Raw genomic sequence first — 12,086 nt, 5'->3', positions numbered from 1 at the left:
CCTTTAGGAGTGAGCACCACTCATGTACTTTGTTGTGCTAAGATTTTGCAGGGAAAAGAGAAGGGTGCTCTACTAGAAATGGCAGCAGTAGCATTAATTGTTTTTGGCAGCCTTGCTTTGTTAGCTCTTCAGATCACACAGGAGGCAACTGTCCTGATGCCCAATGAATTCTGTTTGTAACAGCGCAGAGACCACTTGTCTAACCCTTGCAATCCTTTGTGTTTCTGAGCATATCAGGGTGAATTCCTGCAGCTGGGACGTGTAGCTGCTGATTACTGCTCCTGTATGAAAGCTGCAGTCTTCTTCACATAACTGAACAGGAGCTTGAGGTTCTTCACACTTGCCAGTGCAGCTGAGAAAATGAGAAAAACTGAACACATCGATGGCCAGCCTGGGGTCCTGTTGTGTGCTTCTGTGGGCCACATCAGGCTGCTGGCAGGCTCACCCTAACCAAAAGTGGCTGAAATACTTAACGTCTCCTTGAATAAACTGTGGAGAGAAACTGTCTTGCAAATAGGAATGAAAAGAAACACCTACATGCTGCTTGGCAATTGAAGCTGTTTTGTTTGTCTGCCAGCAAAAGCAAACGATGACTTCATATAGACAGAATTTCCTTGGGAAAATCATTTTGGGCCTGAAATTTCAAGTTATATGTGCAAAAAGGTTACTGTATCAAATAACCAATTATCATTTAGGCTTTGATTCATTGTGATTTTGGATTAACAATCAGTAGCATCTACATATGTGAATTTATTTCCAGATTCTGGATATGGCCATGTTTTAGAAATAATAATCTTTTGCATATCACAGAATGATGTTGGAACTTGGGTGAGATGTCCTCATATGAAGAGGTATTTGGACAATGGAGAGTTTGAATTAGGATTTGCAACTGCCAGGCATAAGTCTAGAGAAAACACTTTTTCCGGTGAAAACATGTAGCATGCAGTCAAATATATGGCAATATTTAATCTTAAGCTTCCCAGTTGTGATACAACATACCTGTGACTAGAGAGCTAAAAAAGATGAAGTGGTGGACAGACCATGCTTTACAGAATAGCAAAGAAATTTGCCCCTTGACAGTATGTGCAACAGCAAAAAATAGATTAAATACAATTGTTTATTCACCTTTATTTATTTTAATTTCCTTTAATCCTGCTTGATGTGCTAGCTTTATTAAATACATTAATTGCTTGTGGATTGCAGTGTTTCCTGAGTGGGAAATGCCTTCCTGTAATTGTGCCATTCAGTTGTTGATCCCCATGTGCAAATAAAATCAAACGTGTGTGTGCTTATCTCTGTCCTTTCTGTGTTTGGTTTAAAGGTGATGATACAATGACAGGAGATGGAGGAGAGTACCTTAGGCCAGAAGACCTCAAAGAACTCGGAGATGACTCTTTACCAAGCAGCCAGTTCTTGGATGGTATGAACTACCTGAGGTACAGCTTGGAAGGAGGGCGATCTGACAGGTATTTGCCTGGACACGTTTTCTTGTGGCAGTTCTACACACATTTTGTTGTAAGTGTTTGAAATTCCTTTCTCAGTGTCTCTAAATCAAGGGAGACATGGGATGCAATTGTCAAGATTTCTGCATTAGATAGGTCAGTGTGCCAGTCGCCACTTCATAGGAGAAGGTGTGGTCAGGAGGAATATCTCCTAACCAGTCCAGAAACGAATACATCTGGCACTAATACTGTACTCAGAATCTAGAGAAGAATTTGTTTCCGATTCTTGAAAAAGCATGGCTTGCTTTATTGCCCTTGTGGTCAGGCAAAGGAAGAAGAGTCTAGCTGTGTATGGAAAGGGCTCATGAATCATCCTGATCTCCTGACGTGAGTGAGGGAATGGGTGGGTGGACAGGGTCTTTTAGCAATAGGTGAGCTGACTTTTTGGAGTAGTTCATGGGGAACTGAGATTCATTAAAAACAAACAATCAAACAAAAAACAACAACAAAAACCTTGGGATCTTGGCAACAGAAAGTATTTGTAGTGTGAAAGTATTTGAAAACTTCGTTTTCCAGTCTTGATTGTTATTTTGGCAGCATTTCTGAAGCTCAGTGGAATCAGTTGGATCCATTCTGTTTACTTCAGTAGGCTGTGAATTGCTCCTGGAACAAAAGATGTCAGGAAACAGTTTAGTTTGCTTCACAGCATGTGTAAATCTCTCATCACTGAGGTCTTATAAACTCGGAGTCTTTGTTGGTTTTTAGACAGCTCCAGTGAATCCACTGAAAACAAAGTGACTGTGTTGCTTTTGAGTCTCAGAAGATGTTTATGAACTGCATCAGAGTGCTTAAAAATCAAACCCTTTTATTACGCTTTTTCAATGGTAACAACATGTTTTTTTTTAAGATGTTGTATGGGAGTGATTGTGCTGGCAAGTGTTAAGTTAGTTTTTGCTCTCATTTAGAATAATTTAACTTTTAAACACTGTCAATGGATTTCAGTAGATTTTCACAGCCATATAATTGATGTGTCCTATTTTGTGTTTTATGAAAGTGATTTCACATTATTTATCAGACATGGTTATATTGAAATGAAGCAAAATGATAAAGGCAGAAAGAATGGAAAAAAAGGACATTTTCTAACTCCATGTGTCATTTTCTGTCACCGTCAGGTTACTGGTTGTAAGAATTTTCAGACTGCTTGCATTAGTTTGGTTTTGCTTCTGATTTTCATTGCATCACACTGATGTTGGTTTTTCAAGAAATTCAGCAAAGCAAAATAATGTTAGCAGCCTATACTCACATAATTTTATGCATTAAACAATTTGATTTGAAAACATACATATTTTTTTCTGTTGTAACCATCTTCCCTATTTATTTTATTTCTCTCTCCCCTTCATTCTTTTTCATATGCTTTCATAGCACCATGCCCAGGTAGGTATTACATAGCATGAAAACGTCGTCTCTATATCCTTTCATGGCACTTGTCTCTCTTCATCCATTTTGGAGGCCTGCTGTGGGGCTGGAATGTTGACCTTAAGAACCAAATGAAACACGTTGTTGGAGGTGGTAGTAGTCTTAAATGAGTTTGTATGCAGAGGTAAATAAAGGTACCACAGTACTGTCTGTCTAGGAAGGTCACAGTGTGACGTAGCCACTGTCCCAGAGAAACTTCTCTGAAGCTACGTGAGATTGATCGCAACTGGTAGCTGTCCTGTCATCATGCTGCTGGGAAAGTCAGCTGTTCTCATCTTTATGTGGAGAAACAGGGGTAGAATAAAAAAATCAATAGAATTGACTACATGAGGTGGATTCTCCTGAATATGGAGAAAAAGAACTGATTCAGGCCACATTGGATCAGCAGTATTTTTGTGTTCCTTCCACCTCTCTGGCTCATGACTGCTGAGAGGAAGGCTTTCAGTCTGAATAGTGAAATGTTTTCAAGGCCAATTTGTACAGTTTTCAATGATATCAGCTCTTTTCCCAAGTTTGTGAAACACCTTATGCTTCCCACAGTGACAGATACACTCACCTGGGCTAGAGATTGCTAGATCTCTGACTCGGCTGGAAAGTGGATGCGTACAATGTGGTCCTCTAGTCAACCAGATTAGAAACTTGGCTAGATTTTGCTGCTTTTCTGGGCTTTGTGCAGCATTTAGGACAGGTGATGTTGCATGCCTGTGCGTTACCTAACACAGGCAAGACACTCTTCTGTTGGGAGCTTTGCAGGGCTGCTGGATTCCACAGTTCAAAGAGGAGAGTGTTATTGATCAGAAGCTCCGGGGCTGAGATTTATCAGCCGGATTTGGAAAGAATCTGCACTTAGACAGTAGTGTCACCACTTACTCAGGGTCATATTTTAATAATAAAAAATAATAAACAGTTGGTTCTGTCCAACAGCACTACAGTTCCATAACTGGGCTGTTATTTCAGTCAGCGTCTCTGTTCCTAAATCTCAGAAGCACAGGCTTGAACTGCTGGTTAGCTCTCCATGTAGCTGGTACAGTGCACAGAAGAGGGGCAGCAGCATCTGAACTAGTTTTGAAATAAAGTGTAGTAAAAAATTAAAGTAATTTGGTACAGACCTTAGTCGTGCTTGTGCACACCTTGTCTATTGAAGAAGTCCATCCTGTGAGTGCATTGGGTGTGTACTGGAGCGCACACAGATGTGCCACGTACTGGATACGTTCTGGCCGTGGTGGTGGTAGTAATGTCAGGTACCTGCAGGAGAATACGGACAACGTCACCATACAGTAAAACAGTCAAATCTAGGACATACTTCTGGTCATGTAGTCCCTGTCCAGGACATGACATTAGCTGAATGGCAGAACCTACAACCTGGATGGTGAACTTCTTGCAAGCATTGCATGGCACAGCAAAGCAGTTCTGAAAGTGTTGAGTATTAAAATCAGTAAAGTGTAATGATGGCAAATGGGGTCTGCTACTGGAGCTCGCTTTCCACCCAAAGAACAAATGTTCACCAAAGTACTGTTGTTATGAGTAAACTACATGTACTCTGCCTACTTAGTTCACCCTAAAATGTTTAACCAGAGTACCCTTCTGTCAAGAGTTCCTGTCATAATTTTTTTCTGAAATCATTATATGAAAACAGGGTGAACTACTTGAAATCAAAATAAGTTTTGTTGTTTGTTTTAATGGAATCAGAGTTTTATTCCAGAAGTGAGCGATCCCAATAATATAAATATCAGCCTTACATGTCTGGGTGAAAGACATTTCATGACATGTGAGATTACTTGGTTGTGTTTTTTTTCTTTTCTCAAGACTTTTCTAACATTGATACTCGTGTAATACTTACCTTTGCTTTCAGTTTTGTGCAATCCATCTGTTATGCTAAATAGGCATAACAATGGCATTGATCATTCTTCATTGTAATATATTTCTATTAATAAGGTTATAATTTGCTTTTAAAAATGGATCAAAAATTATTAAGTGAATTTAGCTATTGTTTAAAAAGGCTGATTGGTCTGAATCAGATACTAAAATCTGATTTCCATCAAGATCTGCATTTAAAGTACTTGAATCTCATGTCCACAACATAATCGTGATATTTTTATTGCCAACTACTGAAAAATTAATTATCCTTAAAAAATCTGCATGTCTAGATAAATGGCCTACTGTTCTGATCCCGCGTGTTAGTCATTATGAGTACTACTCATGGGTGCGTAAGCCATGAGAATAAAACTGCTTCCCTCAGTTACATGTGCTGCCTTCCTCAGGGTACAGAACAACATCACAGAGAGCACGTACAACATCTGAAGGTGGCTCATCTGTTTCTAAAGGTCACTATTGTAGTACTGCTGCTAGTAAATACATATAAAGGACAAAACTCGTGAGATTTGGTAGCAGGAACCCCATTTACCTCAATATGTCCTTCTGTGGTGTCTTGTCTTTTTGGCTTTTTGCTCCTGGATGCTGCAGTTAAATTCTGAGCCTGTGCTTGGAAGCAGCTTATTTATTGCCTTGCATCCCTCATTGCTACAGCAACCAATGCTCTGTAGAGCTGCGTGTACTCACAGAGAAAACAGTGCTGACATTCGGACTGCTGCTCGAGAGATGCTGTTGGCATACAGAGGAAGAACCTTGTGTCGCACGGCAGCTTGTGGCTGGCCACAATTCACCTTGCTGTGTGTATCTTCCAGGGGACAGGATCAAGCCTTACGCATTTACAGTTTTAATGGGAGAGAGTAGGCAAGAGTCATTTCAGCTTTTCTTCGGGTGTTAGCATTCTGGTTTCTGTAGTAATTTGTTTGCATTATGAAGCAGGTGAGAAAACTCCTCCAAAGAGCCTTACTGAAAAGGAATTCATGCTCCTTGCAATAAGGAAACGATCATGCCAGAAAGCCATTTGTGAATATAAACTGTCACCTAGACTAATCTCCAGGTTCTGTGTTTGGGGCAAACAAATGTCAGCCAAAAGACTTCATGGCCCTTGGTCAGAAAGGTGGCATACCGGATTTGTAAAGCTGTTTTCCCCCCCATGACTATTACATACTCCCCCTGGAAGCTGCATGATATTGCTAATAGCACGCTTTTTTTCATTCTCCCACTCGTTCTCTCATCACACCTTTCCAACATCATCTGTACTGCTGATCCATTGCTATGGCATCCTACCAACCTACCAGCCTGCGGTCCTTCAGTTCAGACAGGTCTCACACGCTGAGCCATGCCTCCTACCTGAGGGACAGTGCCATGATCGATGACACGGTTGTAATCCCCAGCCAGCAGGTAAGCAGTCTCTTTACTTCACTCACCAGTTGGACAAATATGGAAACATAAAAAGATTGCTGTTTGGATTGTAGTAATGATGCCGTGTAGTGCATGCTGCTTGTCTAGTGTAATACAAATCTCTGTAATTTCAGTTGATATTTAATGGCAGATTGTACTATATGCAATATGAAACTATTCCAAGATAAATGGCTATGCTGAGTGAATGTAGTACAGGATCTATCTTTATAACGTTCTCCATTTTAACTTATTTTTGAATGATACTAATAGCCATTGGGTCAAATATTCAGGCGATCTAACGAACTGGAGGGCATTGTCCTCAAAGATAGTATTGTGAGGCATGCCTGTAAGTTAAAAAAATAATGATTAGGAAATGCTGCTTTGATAAATCACATCATTCATTTCAGTATGAGCACTAACAGATATGATTACTTTGGGCAAGTGTAAAATGTTACAGTAAGTAATGTCTCTAATATGCTTATGCTATTATCATTCACTTGTTTTCTTTTTGAAGAGTGTAAACACTTTAGGCAGTACTATGCAAAATGCATCTTCTTGTTTGGTTGATTAATTGGTTTTATTGTAGTATAAAGCAGGGCTTTTTTTGCTTACAAAGGTAACAACGTTGGCCAAAGAAGCTGAGAAGAATTCATATCGCTTAAGCTGGGGTCCTGAAAACTTGGACAATGTGGCTCTTTCTTCCAGCCCTATTCACTCAGGGTGAGTGTATCAATTAGCATTATCTCTTTTATTTTATTAAAAAAAAAAAAAAAAGAGGGAGAAAGAGAATACCAGCAGTAGCAGCAGCTTCAACTAATTCTTAACTAGGAGATATATTATAAATTCATTTTCTCCTAGAGCTGTCAATAAATTACTACAGTCAGTTACATTCTGATAATCAAGTAAATCTAAGTCAGTGAACTGATGCCAGTTAGCTTTCAGTCAGGTTCAAGAGAGAGAAGATAATAAGATGCATACACACTTGCATCTGTATAAATTTTATGGAAAAAAGTCATTTTTAAAGTTAGTAATAATTGAAGCCAAGGGCCTCATGAGTTAATTAACCCTCAGAGGGCAAGTTAATTCCTGTGCTAGTGGATTGTGCAAGCACCGACTCTAGTGTTTGTCAGAATTACTGATAAAGAAAAAATACAAGGATTTTAAATTACATGAAGCCTGTAATAGACAAGCAACCCAAACATGAGGTGCTTTACACACATTTGGCCATAATGTTCATATATTCTCACACTTGACTTTCTGTAAGTGTTTACATTCAGGCAAAGTTATTGGAAAGGAGTAAGACCGGACGAAATGCAGGCCCAGCCAAATTCTTACTAATAAAGCTTATCATGGTTGGCCTCAAAATCTGTGCATGCAATTGAGCGCTCTTGCTTACTGCGTTTGAAGTAATTTTATACTTTACACTCAGTTCTACACTTGTGTCCTGCCATCAGGTTTGACGAGGCACGTGCGGATGAATTAGTAATCAACGTCATACAAAAGCATTTCATTTCTGTGGAGCTATGTTGTTTGCAGAATGGCTGCACATTGCTAAATGAAAGATTTTTTGTTAATCTCAAATGAGTTTGCAGCAATCTTACAGTCTGTGTCTTTCAAAAATAACACCGGTGTCCCATGTGGAATGACAGGCAGTCCTGGTCAGAAAGAGGAGCAGTATGGTCATAGCTGCCATTGTGATTTGACTCATTTTGTGGCTTATATGAGAAGTTATGTGGTAGCAGGATTTTTAGCTGTGGACAGTATTGTTTGAATTTGCTTTTCTTGAGCTCAAAAACTAACAAATGAAATGAACATGCTTGACTTGTACAGGATATATATGTTAATATCTGTGTCAAAACAGAAGCTTTAAAATTGTTTTGTTGGTTTATTCTAACCCTAAATAGTTTACAGACTTTTTCCAAAGGATGTATGATTTTTCACTTACACAGAGGTAGGTCTTTCTGGTTATTGCAGAGTATGAACTAAATACTTTCAGAAGAGCAGCATTCATTTCTAATTCAAAAAAATTATATTAGTGGTTTAGATTTTTTTTGGTTGACCAGGATGCTATCGGTAGGATAAAAATAGTTGATTTATTTAAGAAAAGCAACTCTCAGTAGAGCCTTGTATTAAATAGTGACATTTAGCACAACACAAATTATGTGCTTTTTATATATTCTAACTAACCTCCTGCTAAATATTGTTATAAAGAAATCTATAATAACAATCAGCCTTTGGAAAAGACTGTACACTTCATTTTTATCTTGCTTAGATTTGGCTGAATTATAAACTGTTGGGGTGCATCTTGTTTACATCTCTTTTTTAGGAAAATATATTGCCTAAATCTATTTTTATCTTCTTATCTTCTTTTTATCTGCCATAAAAGAAGACTCCTAGTGCTTGAGAAGAAATGCTATATAAACATTGTTAGTAGCTTTAAGCAAAAACCTTGTTTTTGCTGAAGACATTGGAAATGTATTGAATTTTTCATGAAGTAATACATCAGCAAAGTATTGGACAGCAATTTGTTTGGCACAGATGATCTTCATTTTGTATTCTGTGCAGTCTGAGAAAAAATCGACACTCTTCTCTCCCTGCACTACTTCAGTGGCAAACACCACGTTGTAGAGTTCTTATTGGTCTCCTATTGTAGGGAAGTGTTTCTGCGGATCATGGTGTGGCATCCCCAGTCAAAAGGCTAAATGTATGGAGAACTGTTCTCTGGGTGCGGTATCTCACAGGAACATATTTCAAACTTTCCATAACTAACCAAAACTTCTCCTAGGTGTGACATTTCAGAAAAGGAAAATGTTTCAACCATTCATTTAAAATTTAAATGTAGCTGTTGTTTCAGTAGGTTAATAATTTCATCAGTATGGCATAAAAGACAAAATCTTTGGTCAGAGACTTCGGCAGCCATTTCAAAACCAAGAAAATAATTGTCTCATTAAATGTAACACTCTTGGTGCCCACAATCTCAACATAAACAGCTCCTGGTCATTTTTACACAATTACCTATTTTTGATTAGTTCCATATGCAATACAAATTCCTACATTTAAACTTCCTTTCAGCAAATCAGATTTGCTTCTGCTAATAAAATTAACCCATCTTACGTATTCAGCAAAAGTCAGGATCTGTCGATATACCAGGAAGTTTGGATGCTAAATATCCACTAAGGTAGAGTTTTATCACTGCTGGTAATATTAGGGGATATTATGTATGATTTCCTGCTGAAGCGTTAGGAGAGACAGAACTAACACCTACATCGATGTAAGTATGTTTCACAGCTTTAGTGTCATATCCTATTGTGGAAGAACACAGTATTTTCATTAAGTTGGAAGGCTAAACAAGCACTGAACTGAATGATTTCTTTCCACTTGCAGCATTTAGGGCTTGCTTGCCAGTATGATATTCCTATGTCTGTATCACACGTGATGGTTAAGTGTGAATGGTAAAGATAAGGCTGACTGTAAGATTTTAAAGGATAAATTATGTGCAAAATTATGCCATTCTCATACCTGGGTTCTGGCGATATGGTGAACAAACTGTCTCGATTTAGTTCCATAGATTATATTCTAAGTATTTTCCTGAGAAATATCTAAGGGTATGGTAGATAAGAAGAAAGGCAGATTTGTCATACTGGCAGAAACATGGCACTGAGAGCAAGGAGCTTTGAGTTGATGCTCAGATATTAGCTTGCTTTTGTGTCCAGAGCAAGAAACATAGCAGCTCTACTGTTTCTCCAGCTAATTTGCTGTAAAACTCCCATTTAATGAAAAATACTGTTTGCATTTATTTAATTTGATGAAGAAGAGATTAACATATCTGACTAATAGATGTTCCAAGTTCATCAGTATTTGCATCTGACAAACAGTTGGGCTGTTAGTGAATTTTCCTTTCTGGAAGTTTTTGCTTCCATCAAGGAAAAAGGGAGAAGGACAAGGGAGTTGGCAGCTGAACTGTGACAAATAATGTGAATTATCATTCTTAGCTGTCTGTCTGCAAAAAAGGAGACTGGATCCTTGCTAACAAGGTAAACAAAATGTATTTCAAGTGTTGTATTTTGAATCCATAATATTGTTTTCCCCAATGTGACGTTCATTTCCTAGAAATAGTTTTGGAAACAGGACCTGGCAGCTACCAGCTGATAGTCATTTCTAAAATCTGAAAGTCTAAATGATTTCAAATTGTGTTCTAGCCTTATTTGGGAAGCCATAATAAGGTAAAATTGCAGTTTGGGTTCATTAATAGTAAATCTCTGTTCATGTCAATGGAAGAAAAAGGCAATGAAAATACAGATAACAAGCAACACCAGAAAACTAACTGGCCATGACACATTACTGAGAGCCTAAACAGCTCAAACTGAAAGTTTAAAATCTGTCATTCTGCAGTACAGAACAAAAGGAGGACAAGAAACATGTTGAAATGGAAGAAAGTGGAGGATTGAACACATTGATAGGAAATTGGAAGAAAATAATGATTTCTCGAGTTATCAGAAATAGTCTGGAATGACCTTTGATACATCCTTTTGATCCATCATTGTCCACATTTATGTATGGATAACTACACTAAGCAACCTGTGGTTTGTTTCTGAAAGGTTTAGAATCAAGTTGTACATTTTATGTATCTGACTTCCAGTTTGAGAATGTATGTAGAGAAAGCTATCACTTTAGCTTTACTGCTGTAGTAGTGGTAACAATGTGTAACCAAAGATACGTGTAGGCTTATTTTCCATACCCACTTCTACCTTCCTGCATGTAATGAATACCTATATATATGTATACGTTCATATGTTTAATTTAGAGATCTATTTTATTTTTCAGTATTTCATTTAACTCATTCTTTTTTTCCCATTTCTTTTCTTTCTTGATGTTAAATCATCTATTCTATTGCAGATGCTCTTCTCCATGTCTTGATCATGACAACAGCAGGTGAACTTCTGCATAATTTCTTTCTTTAATATATTGCACTTCTCACCCCATAATTATCCTCCTCTCTTACCTCACTTCAGGATGCTTTAGTATTTTGATAGTGCACACTGGCCAAGAGAAAAAAAAAAATCTACTCTGACTGACTAGCAATAACAGTTAGCATGGACCTATTTCTCTTCCTTACAGGTCCACTGCAAACAATCTTAACAAACCTCCTATACATTCCTAGCTTGTTTTAACCCTTGATTTACTTAACATTATTTTTTCTCGATCAGTGACGTGGTTTAATGTTACTAAAAAGGAAGGAAAAAAAAAACAAACAATAAAAAATGCAACACAAACCACTGTAAATAGGTCTAGTTTCAACTACCATTTTACAGGAGGCCTTTTCTCTCACCTGTCGCTATAGACAGTGTTGCAGACTCACTCCCTAGACCATATTTTTGAAATAGTACTACCCTGTTGGAAATAGCAACAGCACTGTATTGAAAAAATGAAAGTTGACCCCATATATTTAATTTTTCGTACCAAGGACATGTTGTGTGTGACCTTGTTTCTATCGCTGGCACGTTGCATCCTGCACAGAGCACCTGAAGTGGGACCTTCCCAAAGGAAAATGTCTTCACTTAGCACACTAGGTGTTTGTTGGCACGATACTTCTTCATTTCCTTTAACATAACCACAGAAAAGCATAAAATTTCTAAAATACTCTGCTGTGTAAAATTATTAAGCGGCTAAGTAAAAACCCAAACTACAAAAGCATATTTTTAGGGGATGCTACTCAATCTCTGTGTAGCTGACTAACGCAGTGAAGAGAGTGCTGCCATCAGTTATTATTTCTAGTGGATTCTTGTGTAGGATCATGTTTTTTGTCCTCCTCGAATGTGTATTTTGCCCTGTTTATGTATGGCATAGTTGCAGCCTGATCAAAAGCACCCTGAGGTAGTTGAATGACTTGCTGTTGAC

General features: G+C 38.0%; 1 protein-coding gene across 7 annotated transcripts in view; it reads left to right on the top strand.

Annotated features, from left to right (window-relative positions):
• Window positions 1-12,086, top strand: part of ANK2 (ankyrin 2) — a gene marked incomplete at its 5' end in the record, with an annotated part of 325,477 nt that overhangs the window by 260,560 nt on the left and 52,831 nt on the right. For 5 of the 7 annotated variants that reach the window (XM_084285774.1, XM_084285775.1, XM_084285773.1 and 2 more), the window contains 4 exons: window positions 1,322-1,466; window positions 6,086-6,188; window positions 6,805-6,908; window positions 11,085-11,120. In XM_084285774.1, the coding sequence (XP_084141900.1) occupies window positions 1,322-1,466; window positions 6,086-6,188; window positions 6,805-6,908; window positions 11,085-11,120 (388 nt within the window). The remainder of the gene's footprint in view (window positions 1-1,321; window positions 1,467-6,085; window positions 6,189-6,804; window positions 6,909-11,084; window positions 11,121-12,086) is intronic. The other 2 variants (XM_084285777.1, XM_084285779.1) reach the window with 1 other exon arrangement.

This window comes from Netta rufina (assembly GCF_964035555.1).
Source record: "Netta rufina genome assembly, chromosome: 4".
NCBI classification, from domain to species: Eukaryota; Metazoa; Chordata; class Aves; order Anseriformes; family Anatidae; genus Netta; species Netta rufina.
This window is presented reverse-complemented; position numbering and strand designations above follow the sequence as displayed.